This window comes from Talpa europaea (genome assembly GCF_964194135.1).
Source record: "Talpa europaea genome assembly, chromosome: 12".
Classification (NCBI taxonomy): Eukaryota; Metazoa; Chordata; class Mammalia; order Eulipotyphla; family Talpidae; genus Talpa; species Talpa europaea.
In genome coordinates, this window is record NC_140079.1 from 49,883,717 (window position 1) to 49,906,635 (window position 22,919).

A 22,919-nucleotide genomic window follows, 5' to 3' on the forward strand; every position below is an offset into this window, starting at 1 on the left:
TATTTTTATTATTTTTTAAAGATTCATTTATTTATACACACAAGAGCTGGGTACAGGCCAGAGGTGTAGGGGGTGAGAGGATTCACCAGAGACAGAGCGGGGAACAGAACAGGCAGATGGACTGAAATACACTGCTGAGGGGAGCAGCGGGCGAGACCAGAGAGGTCTGCTGCGCCATGTGGGTTAGCTCCCTGGCTGGTGATCGAACTCGTGCTGCAGAGGCCTCGGATTGCCCCATAGTGCATTGCTTAACCCCTTGCACCACGAGGGAGGCCCTGGGGCATCCATTTTTGAAGTAGTCATTTGAGTGGAAGGGTACAGGAGGTGGTGAGGAAAGAGATGAAAGCAAATTGGCCTTCAGAGTCCATAAGTTCCTGACCTTGACCTCATTTGCCCTGTGCGGTGACTGGCTGATGTCACCTGTCTTGGGGAAAGGTCCACTTCCTTTGAGGAAGCTCCAGCATTTAGAAACCATCCATCAAGGTTTATGATTTTGCTGACCTCTTCTGCCCCGGTGCTAAAGGACTGGATGTTGAGTGAGTGGAGGGGAAGATTCCGTGCTTGCTCTGGGGTTGGGAATTGCCCTGACATCACTGTCAGGTCTCAGGGAATAAGGTTAAAGTCGTGCTTATTTCATACAATTTGTATCCAGGCCCATGGTGGCGGATATATTATTACTCAGGTGAACATCGACAAACTTGCTCAGTAATGGAAGCCATGGAGGTAGGTTTTTGCAGCTATAAAGTGTCTGAGCATGTCACCCACAAAAACTGTGTGGCAGGTGAGACTTTGTGTGCAGGGGACTCTTCTGAGTGTCCGTCTTGCCTCATCTCTTACACTGTCTGGACAAACAGTTGCATATGCCACACCAACGCTGCCATGGAATGGATTGCAGTGCAGGAATCATGCAAAAGTGAAAAAGGTTTTTTTTTTTTTTTTTTTTTTCCCTTCCGGGGCCCAATAAAACAAAGGAGTCATGTTGTTCAGTAGAAAAGAGGCCACCAGCAGCTCTTAAAGGCCTGTTCTCTGCTGCTGGTTTATATTCCTCACACTCAAGATCTGTTGCTAAGTAGATTTTGTCAACATTCCCTGGAGCCCCTCTTTCTGAAGGCATCCGATTGGCCAGCAGGGTGGGGAAAATAAAAGCGTTTTCTGACTCAGGATAGCTGGGAGCCACATTTTGGTCCCTTATATTCTCAGGCAAAGGCAAGTTTGTCTTATCCAAGTTCCTTTACCAAAGTAAAATAAGTAGGGAAAAATTCAATTAAAAACCCAGATGAGGCAATTATTACTCTTCTCTCAGCTTCCCCCTCCACCCTAAACACACAGCACATATTTTTTGCAGAGGCCAACTTCTTCCTCCATGGGGACTGGAAAACTTCCTCTTTACTTTGCTGGCTGAGGGTATTAGCGATTTCTCTGCCAGGAATCTTTTTTCTTCCCTCTTTGGCCATTACATTCCAGTTGCTGTTGAACACACTAACTTAGAGACCCTTAGAATCATTGTAGGTTATTTATTAGTATCTTTAACACTGGGGAGTACAAATAAGAAATCTAAACTGGGGGCCTCCCTGGTGGCTCAAGGGGTTAAGTCTTAGTACAATGAAGCAATCCACAACTACTGCAGTACAAGTTTGATCCCTGGCCAGGGAGCAACCCACATGGCACAGCAGACCTCTCCTATCTCACCCGCTGGTCCCCTCAGCAGTGTATTTCAGTCAATCTGCCTGTTCTGCTCCCCACTCTGTCTCTGGTAAATCCTCTTACCCCCGCCCCCCACACCTCTGGCCTGTACCCCAGCTCTTGTGTGCATAAATAAATAAAACAAATCTTTAAAAAAAGAAAAAAAGAAATCTAAACTGGTCCCCAATCTCTCTCTCAAATTTAATTATTGATCACCATTTTTAAGTATCTTTCCTGCACCAGTCTGAATGTAGCTATATGCCCAGCTCCACATATATGTGTGTATTTTAACACATAAAGCATCAAGGTAAATACACTTTCCTGCACCTGGATTACCCTCTTAATGTTGTATGTCTTAGAAATCTTCCTGTCTTGGCACATACAGATCCATCTCAATCTTTTAATCAATCCATAGTCATCATCTGTCACATGGCCATTCCATTCTTATCAACCAGTCTCTTAATTAATGGACATTTGGTGTATTTTTAACATGCTTTAGTAACCACTATTGAAATGTTCCACATATATTCACAGGGTATATTCCTGTCAACATTACTTGTTCAAAGAGACATTGATGGATCTTGCCATCTGTGCTCTGAAGAGGCCATACCCATTAACATCTCAAGAGCATAAAACAAATCTATTATAAATAAAAAGAAATGAATGTTTTCATTGGTTTGTTTTCCATTTTTGTTGTGGTACCATTGGTGGCTCATATACATGACGTCCAGGTATACTGTATATAATTCAACATCTATATACACTAAATCATAAGCATCACCAATAAGACTCATTTTGTTCTTGAAGTGTGCCCTATGTTTTAGCTTCTGACATCTGATACAGAAATAATCAAAATGCCCATGTCACTTTCTTCCTCCTGCCTTCCAGCTCTGAAGCCAATCAGTAGAGTAGTTATTGTCCTACACCTTAAAAGTTAATTTAAGCTTGTTCTGGTTAAGGGTTCCCATTACAAGGATTGTGCGTTGATGGCATTCTGTCCCCAGGCACCAGCCATAAGGGCACCGGGGCTCCCATTCAAGAAAAAGCATCTAGAAGACAGGTCTTGAGCATATCATCTCAATACAGAGATTACCACCAACTCTGTTGCCTTTACATAGCCCCTCAGTGACTGATGGGCAAAAGTGACTCTGCTTTGATGCTCCTAAAGAAGCGCTGTGCCTATAGCCTCAGAAGGGGAAACAGGGAGGAGTGACTAACCACTTGAAAGCACTTTGAAGCATGTTTAGTCATAGCTAAACCCTTCATAAAGCCTGAGTTTTGATATCTGTCTAGCATCACAGGACGCCCCTCCACTGGGTCTTCAGACCTCAGGGCCTGTGATTGATACTACATATTTTTACAGTTGAGAGGACTTGTAGACCTATATGCCACCCAGATGTCTAACAGTACAGAATAATGTAGATAGGACAGATGTTAGGGTGGGTGGATTATAAATATTTTATTTTTGTTAGTATTGTTCTCCAGCCACTGCATAAGGATTTAGTGAAGCTGGTTTGCTAAAGTATCTGGAACACATACGAGAAAAGCTGGAAAATGAGTGCAAAATAAGGATGCACAATCTGCTTAACTCTCTGCCATCACACTGTGGTGTAGCTGTTGGCAAAAAGAAGAGGTCAGCAGGGTGTCTATGTCTAGATATACAGCTGTAGAGGGATCGAGAGGCTGCATATTATGCTGGATGCGCGAATCAGTTTTGCCCACCTCAGTCATAAACAGAAGCACTTCTCAGTCTGATTTGCCTACTTGTACTTTTCCCATTGCCACTGAGTTTCCGAAAGAGAGCCAAGAGATGGCACAGCTGAAGTCCCCAGGGTCTTTGAGTTTCTGTTTGTCTGTGCAGAGGCTGCTGTGCCTGTTTCCAGAGCTTAAGACACAGTAGGTGCAGAAAGGAAGATGAAAAGGATCTGAACTGGGTGACTGATTTATCCTGGTTCTCATTTTTGGAACCATCAAATTTTGGGGTGGAACTTGGGGGTTTCCAGATAGATCCAGGGTGGGGGAGGGGTGGAAGGGGGAGGAGATGTAAAAAGACAACTCCAACTGGAGAGGCAAAAGGAAGAACATAGGGAACATATATAGAACAATATTATTGAAGGGATTCTGAGCACACTTCCTGAAGTCCGCAGGGACGGCCTTCTTACCCCCACGCTTTAGGGATGATTTGATGAGGGATGCTGAGCAGACACTTGACAGTGGGAGCTTGTCCACTTATAATCCTCGATGGACTATTACTCATTTTGCAAAACTGAGCCAAATCTCTCTGTCCCTCTATCCTTCTCCCAGCTATTTTGCTTTGCTAAGTAATCAGATGTGGATCTTATTCCCAGGATGTTTATTTATATTCTTAGTGAGATAGGGCATTTAAAATAAGGGAAAGTGCAATCAAATCCATAATGGAAATCCAGATAATGAGCCACAGAGGTCCAGAGGAGGGAGATGAAATTTCCAGTCAGGGTGGAGAAGGCATTTTGGATTGTCATATTTTTTGGCTTAATATTTATTAAACATGCCTCAGTAAGTGGGGGTAGAGTGGGAGCAAGCCGTTTCCAGGCTGAGTGGTTGACAGGAGTAAATCAGGGAGGTCTGTATGTGGGGCACAAATAGCAGGGACGTGTCTATTTTGGTAGAGTGGAGGGTACCCAGGGAAATGAGAAGTTTCACTGGTAGGCAGGGTTCTGATCTGCAGGACTGGTGTGCCGATCATCACAGTTGAAGATATTGTGAGAAATGGCCTGGTTCACTGCACAAGGCAGGGAGAGGCTAGATGCGCACATGGGGAGGACGCAGGAGCTGTGGGGTGTCTGAGGGGCCCAGGAGGCAGCAGAAGGGCTGTGTAGAGGAACAGGGCCACAGAGGCAGGCAGCCACCCAGGTGAGTGGAGCTGGTATTGGGCGGTGGGTGACAGCTTTCCAGTAGGCAGGTGCTGTTCTAGGAAACCTAGGAACAGGTGGCACTTAGAAATATCACCAAGGACAGGGAACAAGAAAGTCTATCAACAGCGAGTGGGCTCTGGCTTTAAGTTCAGCTTTATGGGCAGGTTTCCAAGCTCTGGAAGGAGGAAAAAGTGGAATGGAAAGCAAGAAGCAGGGTCCCCACCCCAAAGGGACCAGGCGGATTTCCAAGCCAGGAGTCAGAGCTGGAGCACAGGGCCTGGCCAGCTGCAGGAGTGGTTGCGGTTCCACTGCACAGTGCCGAGCAGAGAGCTTTCCATTCCTTCTGCATCAGATCACAACAGGTGGAGAATGATGGGGCTACAGGTGGAAGCAGAGGGGCCAGTTGTGTGGCGGGGAAGCTGCAGGGCTGGAAAACAGGCAGGGGCCCCGCTGGCTAGAAGGTTTGGGCTGCTTTAGTTGGCAAAGGGCAGGGGGCAATGGAAACATTAAAACAAGGGAATGTTTTAATTACAGCTGTATTTAGGGAAGATTAGTTGATCCTAGTGCATAAAATAAACTGAGATTCTAAGTTTTCACTCGTAACTAGTTCCTGCAGTTCCCCTTCATGAATCTGCCTCTAAGATGCTCACTTCTCTCCACGTCTTTCTAAAACTGAGGGTTACAGGAACTATGTGATTAAAATTAGCTGGTTCATAAAATCTTAATTTCACTTATTTCATTCTTCTGCAATGTGACTACTGGGAAAGTGAAAATCACGCATGTGGCTCATGTTTTATTTCTTTGGGGGCAATGTTGCCCTAGTCCTTGCTCCAGTCACTGCGTCAAGTCTTTTGAAGATACAAGACTTCCCATGCAACGACCGTGTGCAGGCCTTCTATGGCCTCATGGCCCCAGGATAACGCCCAGCCTCCTTAACTTGGCTCCCATGCTCTTTGTGACCTGACCCCCATCCCTTCTCTCGACATCCCCTTCCCACAGCCCTCAGTTTTCAGACCTAACAATATTCAGTCTATCTGGCTTTGTTCTATTCGGCATCTGTGCCTTGGCTCTGCCACCCCTTCTACTGACAGAGCCCTCCTCCCTCTTTTCATCTGAGACGGCTGCCTCCCCTGAGGTCTCAGCTCCAGGCATCCTGATGCCTTGACCGTTTTCTCTGCAAAGCCCTCCTTGAATCCCACAGGCTCACCTGTTTTCTCCTGTAGCAACCTGTTCCGCACTTCTCCTGCTATAATGTTTCTCCTGCTCCGTTAGCACAATGAGGCTGGTACCACAGCTACCTTGTCACTAGCTTTTCCACAGTGCCCAACAAAGCACCTGATATAGTGTGGATGCTCAGTAAATATTCACTGCATGCAGGAGTTAATGAGTAGGCAAAGAGATCTCTTTCAGAGCCTGGTACCATTTCCGAATCTGAGTTCTGGAATGTTATGATCTAGGCTTTCATTACATGACTCTTTTATGTCTACTGAGTTCTGTTCTATTTAACAGGCATACCAATTGGGTTATAAGGATGGCTGCTGTAATAGAGTCAAGTTTACGACAACGTCACATGAAGGAATAGTCCAGAGATAGGGAGTCTAGTGGAGGTCTGGCCGATGTGCTCTATGAGATCATGGCCAGGGCCAGGCCTTTTCTACCTCGCTCCTCCAACATCCTAAGGTGATGTCTTTGACCCCATCATGAGAAAATTCTAGAAGGTCCAGTTATGTTCTGGGATCCTTGGAACCTACACTCAAAGTGAATTAATTTCCTGTAGGTACATGGAACTGCTTCTTGGATCTTCTGGACTCACTTAGGGCAGCTTGAGTGTGGTGTGAATTTATAGACCTAATTAAATTGAAGGCTTTCTCACTGCTTGCCCAATCCCCATTTCAGGTGGGAAAGATGAAACATGTAGCCTGAGTTGGCACATGGGCCAAGAATGCCAACTGGTCCTTGTGCCAAGATCACACAGCCTTCGGCCAGGGCCACGCGGCTTCCCGAGGCAGGGCACGCTTCACAGAAAGGCATCCTGACAAGTCATAGGAGAGAGATTCCTTTGAAGTGTGTTAGACATATTACCTATTTAGCTCCAAGAAGCACATTATTTATTTGACTCCAAGTGGCCACACACCATTTGTTTTTGAAATGCCTTTCTGTTAAATGAATGTGAATGTTATTTGGAGAGAAATTATTAGATTTTATGACTATGGTTCAAGATGAAGCCCAACTTACTCTATTCCTGAAACAGACACACACACACACACAACACAATTGAAGACAGGAGAGAGGAAAAGGGAGGAGGGTGGATCACAGTAGGAATGAGAGCTGTATCAGCTTTCTAGAATAGCAGCAATCCACCTATTAAAAAAAAAAAAGGCTGCATAAACCAAGGTAATGACTCCTCCCCTGCATCTTACCCCAAACTAAACACATTTTCATTTTTTAGACCTCACTTCACATCTTAGACAAAACAGGATAAGTGTGGGTTAGTATGAGTTGATTCTGCCAATTTAACAGGAAAATAACAAGAACCAAAGATCTGTCTAAATTTGTCACTGGCAAAGGCAATACGTGAAATATTTTCTGATTTTTAAAAAGACATTATCTAATTGATATGCTCTCCACAATCGGCTTTCTAAAGTGACAGAATTCACTTTTTCTTAAGTTTTTATGTGTCTCTGTGTGAGTAGTTAACCAGAGTTGAAGTGTGTTAGTTAATTGTGGTTAAAGTTATATTTCCACTGTATATGTTTTTCTTTTCTTTTCACCTTCTCAAAAGTTCTCCTTTAAGCAGAAACTTTCCATTCTCGGTTTCATCCAAAAGACAAATATTTCTGGGAAAACACTGTTTAAACTATTCAGCAATTCTGGTGTTATGTAACTAAGACTTTCAATTAACTTCGGTTACATTTTATTGAAGAGTGTCATAGAACAGAATAACTGATGATAATTTTTCAAAACTTCTGTATGTTTTTAAATAAGGAATATCTTCTGAAACTATGTGGGACATCTTGTAAGACTGTAGAAAGCAAATCTCTGGTTATCTGAAGTCTTCTAAAGTCCTTTGATGGTTTTCTAAGACTGCTTTCAGTGTGTTTGAAAATTTTTCATCACAAATGAACTTCCCTTTCAGCACGAGTTTCTGTAACACAAGTGCTCCTTGCTCTTCTTCCCTTTTGCTTTTCTCTCTGGTTATTTCTGTTTCATCCTCTTCATCTGGGGGTGCATCTTGAGGCTCCTGAGTCTTGACTTCTCTTCCACTGAGGAGGATTCATGTGAATTCATGGTTTTAGACACTTTCTGGATACATGCTCACTTGCAACTCACTTTATTCATTTCTACTCTTTAGCTCTCTTCCTAGCACTCTTTAATGTCTCTCTTTTCTCCTTCTGTAGGGTAAGTAAAGAATCAGGCTTTTCCTCCCTCCTGTCATTAGATTAAATGCATGCCTGATGGCGAACACCTGGAGTAGGGTGTGGGCCTATATAGGTGGGATACACCTGGGCTAAGACTGGGCTTATATTCCTGAAATAAGTGAAACCATCCAGTATTTTTCTTTTTCCTTCTGGCTTATTTCACTGAACATAATTCCTTCCAGCTCCATCCATGTTGCTGTGAATGGCATGAATTTAGCTTTTTTGATTGCTGAATAATATTCCATTGTGTATATATATCACATCTTCTTGACCCTTCACTTATAGCAGGAATATAGGGGAACCCAATAAGACATCAGTGTAAAAAAATAACAACAGTACAAAACACAGTAAAGCAAAAACAGACAATTGTAAATCAGAGACATACTGCAGGGGAGGAGGAGGGAGAGGGGTCGGAGGGAGGAAGGGAGGAGCACAGGGGGCTGTGGTGATGGAGCACGGGTGCATTGGTGAAGGAAACTCTGTGGGGACTACACCTGAGAGGGTGGGGGTAAGCAAATATTGTTTAAAAGTGAACAATGATGTAAAAAATTTTAAAAATTAAAAAAGAAGGGCCTCCCCGGTGGCGCAGCGGTAGAGCGCTGGGTTGACGAAGCTGCCCGCAGCCTCTGCGGCGCCGGTTCGATCCCCGGCTGCTCCCAGGCCACCGGAGGAGGGTCCCACATGGCGCGCAGACCTCTCCTGCCGCCCGCTGCTCCCCTCAGCAGTGTCCTTCGGTCCTTCTGCCTGCTCTGCTCCCCGCTCTGGCTCTGGTGAATTCGCTCACCCTCCCGCGCCTCTGACTGTACCCAGTGCTTGTATAAACAAAACAAAAAAAAACAAACAAGCAAACAAATAAAGAAAAACATGCCTCTATTAAAAAAAAAAAAAAAAAAAAAAAAAAATTAAAAAAGAAAAGACTGGGCTTATCAGGGCGGCATCATGGGGACGCCAGCAGAGCAAAAGAGAGACCAGAGGAGAACAAGCCGGAGAGCAGCACCAGCAGAGAAGCAGAGGTGGAGAGAACATCAGAGAGCCCAGAAAGAGTGAGGATTCGCCAGCAACTGGAAGGCCTACCAGACTCCCTGCCCCCCGGAACCCCTGCCTGCTGTGTACCTGGTAAACTGAATAAAAGCCTGAAAAAGCCTCTGAGGGCTCCGGGACTCTCCTTTACCCCATGTGCTAGGGTCATAGAGATCACGCCTTGTGCTTTTCCTGGCACTACACCCTCCCTCTCCCAACTCAATTGGTACAGATTTTCCATCACAAAGTCCTCCACATTTTCTCTTTATTATCACAATCCCACCACCATCCTAGGGCTCCAGTCTTCAAATCTTGCAGATTTAAAAAACGAAACAAAACGCAGAAACAAAACTAAATCTTGCAGACTTCTCTCTTTCCCTTTTCATTGACTCACAACTTGCTTACCATCAAGTTGCAACACTTATTTCCCCCAATTATTCCTCAGATTCATTTATTGCAAAACCTTGATCTTGTCTCAGCCCAGGTGTTCATTATTTGGCGTGTGGATTACTGTCACAGCCTCCAGTCTGGCGGCTCTGCCTCTGTTCTTTCCCCTCTAAGTTAACCTGCGGACAAGAATTAGGATCATCTTCACGCTCTGCCTTATCGTTTCGGTACCTCTTAAGAAAAGTTAAACACTCTCCATCAACCAGCAACCTCATTTGCGTGGACTTCACCCAAAAGTCATCCTTTGAAACTACCATCCTCTCTACTACCTCTCCATGTCCCCCCACCTTTTCTTCCCAGCCTCTTTATTTTTTCCCTTCAAAGGTAGCGTTTAACACAGTCTTAATACAAACTGTAATTACCTGCAGATCCTTTAGGAGAGAGTGCAGAGACCGATTTTCTCAACCTTCTCAGTGATATTGCTCAATCTTCCCTGTTCTTATCTTGTTCTTGCTGATCTGTGACTTTGTAAAATCATGTTTTGTTTATTTCCTTTAGGTCCCGTTTCTCCTTTTAGAGTACAGGACAACTTTAAATTAGACACAATAAGTTTTTTTTTTTTAAATATCTTTTAACAACAATTAGAAAACACTCACTGAACTTACAGCTAGACCTTTATGTATCTAGAGGTCAAATCAGTTTTTTTTATTGAGCAGCTACTATGTGCTAGGCCCAGTAGAAGCTGTTAGAACACAATCATGAGGAAGAACTGATATTACCTCTGCTTTCATAATGTTTGTGGAAAACAGACATCAAATAATCACACAATTAAATGCACAATTTCAACTGCTTTATAGATGGAGATGTAAGTAGAGGAACATGGCACCAAGAGAGCATGTAAAAGGGAATTATAACCAAGGTGGGAAAGGAGGAGAGGGAGGAACGGCCACCGAAGGGAGAAGCACAGGTCCAAAAGCTCTATGATGGGACAGAGGCTGAAAATTTCAAAACACTAAAAGAAGATGGGTGGGTGGAGCTGAAAGAGCATAAATGAATTGGAGAGGATGGAGGTTGGAGAAGAAGCCAGGGGCCAATTCGGACAAAGCCATTTCGGAGACGCAAAGGCTTTATGTTTTTATCTTCAGCAGTGAGAGTTGCTGGAGGGATGTGAGAACAGGAGGGGGTGGTATGGTGGTGCTAAAGGATTGTGCAGGTGACTGAGTGGAGATGGATCCAACGGGCAAAAATACCAGCCCAGCATTGTTCTGTGCCTGGTATCAGCTCAGTAGATCTTAATTGACCCAACAGTTTGTGGAGCTTATGGTTATTTCTGGGTTCTGTATATCAGAAAGATTTGGCTCCTAGCTGCAAAAATCTTGATGCAATCCATATGTGGGTCTGGTTTTTAATATAGTCAGTCTCCTGTAGCTTTTGTAAATTCCTTAACTTGACTTCTGCTACTACTGATGATCATGATTATGATAGGTATGCAGGTAGGTAGATAGATATAGACAGATAGAATTACTTATTAACCATGGTGTTGGATATTATGCTAAAGACTTGATATGGATAATCCATTTTTATCAGTTTTTTTTAATATTTATTTATTTTTATACAAGAACCGGGGTATAGGCCAGATGTGCGGGAGGGTGAGAGGATTCACCAGAGACAGAGTGGGGAACAGAACAGGCAGACTGACGAAATACACTGCTGAGGGGAGCAGCGGGCAAGGCAGGAGAGGTCTGCTGCACCATGTGGGATTCTCGCTGGCCAACCGGGATAGAACCCGGACTGCAGAGACTGCAGACAGCTTCACAGCATGGCATTCAACCACCTGTGCCACCAGGGAGGCCCCATTTTTATCAGTTTACAGATGTTTCAGACTTTGCCTCAGAGAGAAATGATGCATCTTGGACAGAAATCTAGCTGGCTCTGACAAAGGAGCCACCGCTCTTAGCCACCATGTTTAGTAAATATAGTTTATTTTGGTTTTCATACCATTTCAGTGTCATTATTATGGGAAAAGGATGTTCCTTTAGCCCTGAAACAAGATATTATTTGGCTACTTGCCCAGTCCCTCTTTCCAGAATCTTGGTCAAAGTCCTTCATGGCGTCAGGTTGCCCAGCTCCCTCTTTGCAGACTGTTTCTTTATAGATCACATAGATCCTGCATTATGCAGAGTTGATTGCTATATGTTTTGATCTTTTCAATCCTGTGAACAAATTTCTGGCTGGCTGGCCTTGTTGCTTTTACAGAAATCTGTAATTAGATGAGGTAATAATGCTTATTAGCTCAAGTTACAAACAGTATTCCCTAACCAACTTCCTCCTGAGGAGTGCATCATCAACAATTAAGAGTAACCACCAACAATTGGTAAATATTTGTTGACAAATGTTTGCCATCATGGTCAGAGGAGTCCTCTGCCTTTGGCCTGCTGTCTGTTGTGTGTTATTTATGTTTCTTCTGGCTCCATTTTCCTATCCCGTAGGGCAGTATCTCCTTTAGTTGTAGGCCCATCTAAAATTGGCTTGTAATTTGTTTGTCTAAATAGGAGACCCTAATAACAGCATCGGGGCATTTTAGCTTATACCTTTTAAGCTAAGGTACCTGTGATAATGAATAAAATGTGATGCTTATCTCTGTGATAATTAATAAAATGACTTTGTGTCCTCAGAAAATGGAAGACACTGTCTACTGCTTAAGGAGTATTTGGAGGACTGTTCATTTTTGACCACTCATGAGTGGTTATTTACCCTTTGCAAAGCACAGTTGAAAGTTCAAGCAAAGAGGAGGTGAATGGGGCAACCCTAGTTAGCATAGCTAGAAACAACCATAGCAAGATGCCCTGTTGATAGTGGGGAGCTGAACATGGAAAGTTAACAGGTGAGCAATACAACCTGCAGGCCTGAAGGGTGGGGGAACCATCTCATAGAGACATTGAAAAGATGAAGTAGTGACTACTTTGATAGTGTTGGTGGCAGACATCGAGGATTAACAGATTTATTTCATTATGTCCTCCACTAAAAGTGTTTAGGGAACTAAAGGAGATAGAACTATAAGGACCTATTGCAAATGGCTCTGATCAATTCTAGTCAAAAATGGGAAAGCTTTTCAGACTCTTCTTTCAGGTCAGGGATCCAGGCGATAGAGGCGATACATACCCAGCAGTCCTAGGGGTGGATGGAGAATACTCACCTCTTGCTCATGTGCTTTTCTTAACTGTTGTTGTTATCACTCTCTTAGGACACTAAGCTATTTTCCTCCAAACCTTTGATTGGGCACAGGGCGTGACAGTCCAGCATTGAGTTTGAGGACAAAACCCAGGATTTCCCATTTCTTACCATCTTATGCTGATATCACCATGTTCAAGACAAATTTTTAAGTATTTATAAATCTACGATGTCCATTGTACACTCGCACTACCCTTAGGTTTCTGTCATGCAGTACAATGTCTGAGCTAAGCAAACACGTAAAGAACATGCAGACTGGGAACCCAAGGCAGTAAATGAATATAAAATTACACTGAAGGGAATGCATGTGGGGGCAGGGAAGGAAGGAGATACATTTTTATCCAAGGCCTCCTATGTTCCAAGCACTCAATAGTGCTTTCTATGTACGGTTTATTTAACACTAATGATAAGCATGAGAGGAAACAGACTGGAACACTAAGGTTGTAACAAGTGAGGGTCAAACTCTTGGTTGGAAGTCATCCAGAGCTGGGATTCAAGCTCTGTCTCTCAGATGCCAAAATGTCCCATCGTTTTCCCTGGCACACAGGTACTAAGTTGTCCCTGTCACCCTACATTGGTAAGTACACTCTGTCATTATTTTTATATCTTTCACTTTTTCTTGCAGTCAGAGAGGTAGAGTAAAATCCAGGGCAGTGTGTTGACATCAAGGCCGATGAATAAATGAAAGCCTGTAGTATATAAACTATGTCTCTCCACTTTTAGATGGCTTCTCTTAAAGAATTTGCACAACAGCTGCTTATGTTGGCTCTTATCAGCTCTTTATTTACTGGCTCTGGTGAAATGGTAAAGCAAGAAATTTTTTTCCCCCTCCAGTTTGTGGCTCTTCAATATGTCTTTCCTGTCTCTGTTATACCTTAGGGTCCTTATATTGTTACTCATTGTCACCAAATATGGCAACATGAAACTAATCCTAGCAGCACTCTCATGCTTTAAGTAGAGATCATTACTGATCTCCCCTGGGCCCCCAACCTCACACAGGCATTTTTAAGCGAGTTGTACATTTAGCTAGTTTCAACATTATACAGTAGATTTCTAGAACTTTTCTATCCTGAAACTTTGTATACATTAAACAGCAACTCCTTACTTCCCCTCCCCCAGCCCTGGCAATCATCCTGCTTTCTTTTTTTTTTTTTTAAGATTTATTTATTTATGCATATAAGAACTGGAGTACAGGCCAGAGGTGTGGAGGGGTGAGAGAATTCACCAGAGACCAGAGACACAGTGGGGAACAGAACAGGCAGATTGACTGAAATACAATGCTGAGGGGAGCAGCGGATGAGCCAGGAGAAGTCTGCTGTGCTATGTGGGGAGCTCACAGGCTGGGGATCGAACTCGCGCTGCAGTGGCTATGGATAGCTTCATAGGTTGTGTCTTAACTCCTTGTGCCACCAGGGAGGCCCCTACTTTCTTTTTTTTTAAGATTTATTTTATTTATTTATGTATAGAAGAACTGGGTTGTAGGCCAGAGGTGTGGGGGTTGAGAGGATTCACCAGAGAAAGATTTGTGAGCAGAACAGGCAGATCTACTGAAATCACTGCTAAGGGGAGTAGTGGGCAAGACAGGAGAGGTCTGCTGCGCCATGTGGGTCAGCTCCCTGGCCAGGGATTGAACTCATACTGCCCTAGATGGTGATAGCTTGACAGCACTGAGACTTTAACCCCTGCACCAGGGAGGCCCCCATCCTACTTTCTGCTTCTATGAGTTTAGCTACTTTAGGTACCTCATATAAGAGGAATCATGCAGTTTGTGTCCTTCTGTGACTGGTTTATATCACTTGGCATAAAGTCCTTAAGATTCATCCATGTTGCCACATGTAACAAAATTTCCTTTTTTTTTTTTTCCCCTTGACCAAACCACTTTAATTTGCATCTTTAATGTACAATATGAAGTCCATATTTCTTCAGTTTCTCACCTGGCTCCCACTTGTAAAGAGCTGAATCGACACATTTAGTCTTCTTCATCAGGAAGGATACCTAATTCTTCATCTGTCCATTGAAAAGGATGTGGATACGCAAAATGACCCAGCACAGCATCTGAATCGTGCCAAAAGCGCCAGAGAATCCAGAACCACATGGTTGCACTGAAGAATTCGGCCTGGATCACCTGGAACCTGGTCAGCTGGGGAAACTGTACCTGGGCTCGATGTGTACACCGCCGACAGCATGACGAACTCCGCCGCCTCCAGCCTCTCGCGCGCGGCGGCCTCCAATGCGAACGAAGGGCGCGCACCATGTCAGAGCCGGCATGCCAGCGCTGGCCGCGACAGCCTCCCCCACAAAATTTCCTTCTTTTTAAAGGCTGAATAGTATTCCATTGTATGTGTGTATGTACACACACACACCACATTTTCTTATCTATCCATCCATTGATAACATTAAATTGTTTCCACATCTTGGCCAACATGAAAAGTGCTACAATGAACGTAGTGTGCAAATATCTCTTTGATTTGCATTTTTCTGATGATTAGTCCTGTCAATTAGCAGTTTCACCAGAGCCAATAAATCGAGAGCTGATGAGAGCCAACACAAGTAGCTGTGTGCAGATTCTTTAAGAGAATTTGATAAACCAATGAAGTTGGATATGTAAATATCTTCTTTGGAGAAGTGTTTAATCAAGTTCTATGCCAGTTTTTAATTGGGTTATTTATTATTATTTATTTTTGCATTTGAGTTGCAGGGTTCTTTATTCACCATCGACATAAACTCATCAGATATGTTGTTTGCATACATTTTTCCATTCTGTATGTTACCTTTCCACTCCATTGACTGTTTCCTTTATTGTCCAGAAGCTTTTAGTTTGATATAATTTTGCTTTCTATTTTTGCTTTTTGTTGCCTGTGCCTTTAGTGTTATTTCCATAAATTGCCAAGATCAACATCATGAAACATTCCCTTCTATATTCTAAGAGTTTCACAGTATCAGTTATTATAATCATAATTCTTTAGTCCATTTGATTTGATTTTTGTATATTGTGTAAGGTAAGTGTGCAATTTCATTCTTTTGCATGTGAATATCTAGTTTTCCCAAACCATTTGTTGAGGAGATTATCCTTTTCCCATAGTGTGTTCTTGGCACCCTTGTCAAAGATGAGTTAAACATAAAAGTGTGAGTTTATTTCTGGGGTCTCTATTAAATTTTGTCTATCTTTATGCCAATTCCACACTGTTTTGAAGTCTGTAGCTTTGTGATATATTCTGAAATCAGAAAGAGTAAGAGGCTCCGTTTTGTCCTCCCCCCCTTTTTTTTCTTACAAGATTGCTTTGGCTATAGAGTGTCCTCTGTGACTCCATATGAATTTTTGGGTTGTGTTTTCTATTTCTGTAAAAAATTATATGGAAGTTTGATAGGGGTTGCATTGAATCTGTTGGTTGTTTTGGGTGTTGGTGGCATATTAGCAATATTAAGTTTTCCAACCCGTGAACTTGGAATGTCTTTCCATTTATCTACACATGCACGCGCGCGCGCTCGCACACACACACACACACACACCCCCAAACCCAAAAACTGTTCGAACTAATAAATTAATTCAGGAAAGTTGCAGGACACAAGATCAATATATAAAAATCAAGTTGCATTTCTATAGATAAACAACAAACAATCCAAAAATAAAATTAAAACAATCCAACTTATAATAGCATCAAAAGAATAAAATACTCAGGAATAAACATAACCAAGGCAATGAGAGATTGAAAACTACAAAACATTGTTGATCTCCTTTTAATAAAAATTGACTTAGGATCATGCCAAGTCATGGCCAGGCAATCTGGTAAATAAATTCAAACTTAGTTATAAGTAGCTTACTGGTTTATCTGTCTTACGAATTGACTGGTTGCAGTTTATTCTAAAGGTATGTGTAATAAGATAATATTCATTGAGCTGCCTATAGGTGAATTATTTTTTAAAAAATACTTAAAAATTTCAATATTGTAATATGTGATTGTTCTATCTAGCATAAAACCAGCCACCCCCTCCCCCTTTTTTTGTGAATCCGCATTTGTACAAAATCACATACATTATCAGGTATGCATATAAATATTAATAATTATTCTTGGAATACCTCTCTGGTATTATAATGTAACTCAGTAAGAAGACATCATTTCAGATGTCCCCACACTGTATACTTACACAACTTTTCAGTGACTCTGGGAAAATACAGTTTGGGAGGAAGTGCAATAATAAGACAATGGAACTTTTTTGTTACCTTGTACTAGATGATTTGTATAAATATTTCATTTAATCCTTTTTCAAATTCTATAAGGTAGATCTTTGTCCCATTTGTACTACTAACCAAAATCCAGTTCTGTGTCTTAGGGTGGTGATTAATGAGAAACCTTTAAAAAAATATCTGAAGGTGATTAAACTTATTTGGAAGTGAATAGGCTAAAATACATAAACCCTAAACGTTTTTGTAATTGGCATGAAATTTTGGCATGTTCCAGAATCTGGTATCTCACTGTTGATTTAAAAAGGGATCAAAAAATAAATATCACAATCTTTTGCCCTGATAGTAGGTCTTTCCATAATGATAAAATCCCGCCCTCCCCCTCCCCACCCGCCTGCAGAGTCCTCATCAAGGCATTCCCTGCAGTTATCATGCCACTGGGTCTCTACAGTACAGACAACTCAACCTAGGTGTTGACTCACAAAGACTCAGAAGCTCCAGGACTGTCTGTCAGTCCCTGCAAATCCCGGTCTGCCTTGTACCCTCCCCACCCCCCCCCCCCCCCCGTGGTCAATTACTGTTGAGCCTAACCCTCATGGGTAGAAAGAGTCCCCTGTTGGTGGTGCCCTGACGCAGGGTTCAGCCCCTGGACATGGGTTCTGGACTATCCTGCGACCAGTGCTTTCTTGTCATGATGAAAAACTTCCCGGCCTCCAGTATCGCTCGCTGCTCGCACTGGGTCGCTGTGATTTCACATCCATTCAGTAGGTAACAGGAGATAACAGAACGTTTTCTGACCCTCTCCCATCCTATCTCCACTCTTCCTCCCTCTTTCTTTCTTCCAGCACAGGGAGGAGAAGCACGCTTCTGTCTCCCATAGGTGCGTTTGGACACCTAGCGAGCCACCCGGAGAGCTAACACATTTCAAAGGCTTGTTTGCCAGTCTTCAGAGATGGAGAAATGACTAATTCGTGTTAACTTATCCATGGGATTGAAGAAAGGGAGAGTGTGCTCGCGAGCACAAACAGGAAAGCCTGACATCACGGAGCGGCGGAGTGGCGTGGGAGGAGTCAGCGGCGCCCTCCCTCGCCTGCGCCCCGCGCTCCTTTGTGGCCCCAGTCGCGCGCGCGGGCGGCAGGCGCAGGGCAGGGGCCGCGCGCGCGGGTGCGGGAGCGCGGAGCCGCGGGGCAGCGCGCGTGTGGGTGCCGGGGGCGCGGGACCCGGGCTGCAGCGCCGCGGCTGAGCCCGGCGGAGACTCCGCTTGCCTGGGAGAGGGCGCATCATGCCGCGTCCACGTACCGAAGAGAAAACTGAGAATGAAATTGCTTTGGCAAGCTAAAATGGTAACGAGAACTCTGTCTTCTCCCCAAGCTTCTCTGGTGGGGACCTCCTCCCGCTTTCTCTGGGCGTGCTGTGCGCTCACACGGGGTGCACGGCGCCCTCCGAGGCCACACTTGGGAGCTAAAGCTTTCTCACTCTGCTTTGTACGCCTTGCTCTCTGCGCGTCTGCTCCCTTTAAACGAGCCCTACTTTCTCAGCAGTGGCCTTTGGTGTGTCCGGGACAGCTAGATGTCAGGACAGGAAAACTTTGAAGGAGAAAGAGTTGTGAGTGTGGGTGACCCGCGGAGCGCTGCTGCGTCCTCGGTTGCTCTTTAACACAAACTAAAAGTTTGACTGGGGACTCGGAAATCCAGGGGGTCGCTGCGCCCACTTTGCTTGAAACCACTTGATGGTGTGTTCCTTTTTTTTTTTTTTTTTTTTTGCACTTGCCAGATTATTTTACGGAAATAAAAAGCTTTCCAGCCCCGCTAACTTTTGGGATCCCAAAACAATAAAAGGAGAAAAGAAACAACATGAGAAGCTTTTCGCTTCCCAAGGAGTGAGGCGGACTGTGGGCATTTTAAACACTTGTTTGTGTGTCTGAGGTTAAAATGTAGTTTGCTCGAATAACTGAGACACTTCTGAAAGTACAAATGAATTATTTGTCCTTTCACTTAAGGAGGAAAAGTTAATCAGGACTAAACCACAGTCGCTTTAAGAAGGAACAAAAAGACTGAAAAGCCTAAGATATGTGAGCAAGACCAGGAAAAAATAACTAAATGGAAAAGTCCAGGGATCCTGATACCTCAGGAAAGGGCTGGGGGCCAAGAAAATCTCAGCATTCCCGCTATCGCTGTGTCTTCTATTGCTTTGATTGTAATATTTATTTTGAACAGCCTTCTTGTGCCCGGAGTGCTGGTGTAAGCAGCAAAGCAGCTGGGATAGATTGTGGTTAGCAGAGAGGAAAAAAAAAAAAAAACTTTTTTGCTTTCTTTTTATCCCATCCCCTGGCAGAGCTCGATTCAGGACTGGGGTGAAGAGGTAGAGGAAGGAGCTGTTTACCATGTCACCCTCAAAAGAGTCCAGATTCAACAGGCTGCCAATAAAGGAGCAAGATGGCTAGGGGTGAGTAAAGCTGCAGAAACTGTGAACTTTGGAGTAGCAGTGTCTGTTGTTCTGTGAATATCATTATTATTTAGCAGAGGCAGGCTTTTTTCCTCTCCCCTCTCTTTTGGCCTTCTAAAGGAAACTGCCAATGATCAAGTGTTTGCACTAGCTGTACAGGTCTGTTTTTGTACTTAATGTTTTCTACAGCATCTTTCCTGAGTTTGTCAATAATTCAGAACCTCTTAGAAACATCTTGAGGTATTTGGCCAGTACGTAGGGATGGAGTGGCAGAAAGCAACACTGAACAACAGGACCAGAAGGCTGCGCAGTGTTTGACAAGAGTCATAAACAGTTCTGACACCTTTTTCCTCTCCCTGTCCTCCCCCATTTGTGCTGAAAACCCCTCCCCGACCCCTGTACTTTTTGGAAGTACCCAGAATACTCAGACGACCGGCCATCCAAATCTGCTTAATATGGGAGTGCAGATTTCCCGCTGTTTCCCCTTCCTGCATCCTCCAGGAGGGTCCTGACCCTGCCTCTGCGGATAGTGTGCTGGACCTTTGGAGACATGCTGCTTCCAAAGATGAGATTTTTCCATGGAGACTGTACAAAAATTAGGTGGACTCATGTGAGTTATTTGTTATCCTCTAATGGATTCTTCACCACATTCCAAATCAAAGGGATGTAAGAAATGGAAAGCTTGGTGGCAGCATCACTCCTTGGGCAAACAGCAACAAGTGGGAGCATGAAGGAATTCTGGATCTGGAGGCAGAAGTCATCCCCTGAGAAAGCAGGGAGTGGTGACACAGAGGCTTAGAGAAAGAAAGCAGTGGTCAATGAAGCAGTGGGGAGGGAGCGTGGTTCACCTGGCCTTAGTCTAGCTAGACAGAGCCTTTGCAGGCAATGGACTTGAGGGTGTGCAGGTTACACAAGGGCTTCCACTCTCAACTGGCTTTGGGCATCAGTAACTTTTCTTTCAGAAAATTCAGAATTTTGAGCAGCCTTCAAAGGTGGAGGTGTGAAGGAGGACAGAAAACAAAACTGCCCAGGACCTCATGTGAAGACTGGAGGCAACGTGTGGCTCCCAGAATATAAGGCGGGGTGGCCAGCAATAGGGACTTCCTCCCTCCCATTCTGCTAACATGGGCATTCATGGCTTTGGGCTCCTCAGGGGCTTCTGCTCCGGCCTCCTCTGCCCTGTCCTTGGGGCTCAGGTGTATTCCAATTAGTGGTGTCTGCAGTTGTGATCTGAAAGGTGGGACCTTTCCTTTGAAAGCCTGAGATCTCCAATTATGAAGCAGGTGCCTTACGCAGAATATGATTTTAAAATTAATTAGGCGCATCACCTGTAGACTTGATAGGGAACTGAACTAGTTATGACAAGTCATCACTTTGTTTTGGTGGTTGTGTGTATGTATTTTATTTTAATGTGGCATTGATGTGGTTTGGCCTCACTAGGTATTTCGAAAGGATCCACATGTTCTGAATCAGCCCTCTTCAAAAAGGTCATTTTGTGATGCTGGATTGTTCCTCTCTTTTCAATGACACTGATGTTGTTGGGCGACAGTTTTCTTTTTTTTTTTAAATTTTTTTAAGATTTATTTTTATTTATACAAGAGCTGGGGTATAGGCCAGAGTTGCGGGAGGGTGAGAGGATTCACCAGAGATAGAACAGGGAGCCAAACAGGCAGATGGACCAAAAGCACTGCTGAGGGGAGCAGCGGGCGAGGCAGGAGATGTCTGCTGGCCAGGAATCGAACCTGGCTGGCCAGGAATCGAACCTGCACTGCAGAGGCTGTGGACAGCTTCACAGTGCTACGCTCAACCCGCTGCGCCACCGGGGAGGCCCAGCAGTTTTCATTTTTAACCAAATACAACAGCAGTGAATGAGCAAGTCATGGGAAAGACTGTACCCCTCCAGCTCCCAAAAGATAGTTCACTTGGATGCTCAGTTATTTAGTAATCGCCACTGACCTGTTTGCTGCACCCCACTTCTCTTCTGCCCCCTACCAAGTGTTCTCAGATTTACACAGAATGTCAAGTTGGTTCACCCCAGAGCTAGAAATGGAGCTGATGTATCGAGGGGAAGGATGCTGTAAAAACATTTGGTTCTAGTTGGTGGTAGACTCTGTCCTTCCCCCATTCTCCCCGCCATTTCAGCAGAGTGTGGTTTGCAGCAACCGGCCCAGTCCTCCGGAGCAAATTGGAGGAATTCCCCAGCCCTGTCTTAGTGTCCTGTTGAGAAGCTCCATTTTTGTCCTTGGAAATTCCAGACTTAATTAAATGTGACTCAACCAATTGAGCCAAGGCAATTACGAGACCTTTTTCTTTAGGACGGAGTGGCCTCTCCATATTTGTTTTCTGAAATCCCAGTAACCCTTTCAGAATTCCTCAGGGTAACTAGTTTTATTGTTAATTAGAGACTGAGGTGAGGTGAGGTGAGGTGAGGTGAGGTGAGGGTGTCATTGAAATATGACAACAATCTTATGAGGAAGGCAGTGGTATGGGTAGCTCTTTGCTTCCTTGTGAGGAAACTAATGCCCAGAGAAGTTGAATTTGGTTGCCAGAATCACACAGGAAGGAAGTGGTTGCAGCTGAATTCGAACCCAGGTGATTAGTTCCGTCCTATCAGGAACTTCCTGGGACCTTAATGCTGTTTTCATCATAGTGGAAGAAAACGCTGGGCCACAAGACAACCATGGCCCAGAATACTTTCCCTGAAGATATTGCACCCAGTTCAGGACTTGAGTGATGTGGTTCTCTTCTCTTATTTATGTCTTGAATGTTGACGTGAGCTACACACTGAGATATTTGTTGCGCAGATAGGCAACATATGGCTGAGCTGTCCATTACTAATGTGTGAAGTGCAGTGTCCCAAAGAGATGTATGAAGTTACATAGCACAGGAGGGTGGGCCTAGCTCTCATTACATGTCTGTCATGCTTATTCAAAAAGCCTAAGAGCCTGAGTCAATTTTTGTATTTCCTAGTAGTCAGATCTGAAAACATTACTAAGATTCAATTTGGGAAGGAGAGCAAAATAATTATGCATCCTTAGATATTTAGTGTGATACCATTCAAGCATGTGGAACTTTCTTTTGTGTGTTGTTTGTTCAGTTTTGCCTTCAGTAGATCTTCTGAAGCAGAACTCTCTGTCTTTGGTTGTAAACTGGACGGCCGTTCACTTACACATGTAACTGCAACCTTGTCCTATCGACAGTCAATCTCTGCTGGAAAGCTTTGAAAAGCTAAATATTATTGAAGTGTTGGCTCAATCTTTCTTTCCAATAGCATCTTAAACAGATAATTTTACCTGGCAATCGCCCTCAAAGTAAAATGATTCCGCTTATGTCATAGAATGATACAAGCTCATGATTGGCAGAGATATTGAGAAGCAGTTGCACACAACCATTCAATCAACTTGTAGACTGTCCATTGAGTTTTGGAAGAACCAGTGGTCAAAACATTATTTTTCTTTGTTTCCACCATTATTATTGTGCCCTGACAGTGCGCTGAAGAAATGGTTTAAGCAGGGAGTGAAACCTTTCAGGGAGAATATTCATATGGAGGAAGGAAAAGGAGCCAACTGGTAGGGGTGTCAGGGGCCTGTTCTGCTGTCTTTAGAATATGACAGATGCAGGGTCCAGAAAAATGTATCAAGCCTGGGGTAAGTTCAA

General features: G+C 43.8%; 1 protein-coding gene across 6 annotated transcripts in view; it reads left to right on the forward strand.

The window, feature by feature from the left end:
• RGL1 (ral guanine nucleotide dissociation stimulator like 1) overlaps nucleotides 1–22,919 on the forward strand; it is a gene marked incomplete at both ends in the record, with an annotated part of 156,192 nt that overhangs the window by 17,541 nt on the left and 115,732 nt on the right. For 3 of the 6 annotated variants that reach the window (XM_084249331.1, XM_084249333.1, XM_084249335.1), the window contains 2 exons: nucleotides 18,134–18,160; nucleotides 19,152–19,262. The exons of 2 other annotated variants lie outside the window; for them this stretch is intronic. In XM_084249331.1, the coding sequence (XP_084105457.1) occupies nucleotides 18,134–18,160; nucleotides 19,152–19,262 (138 nt within the window). Of the gene's footprint in view, nucleotides 1–18,133; nucleotides 18,161–19,151; nucleotides 19,263–22,919 lie in introns of those variants that run through there. One more of the 6 variants, XM_084249330.1, reaches the window with a different exon arrangement.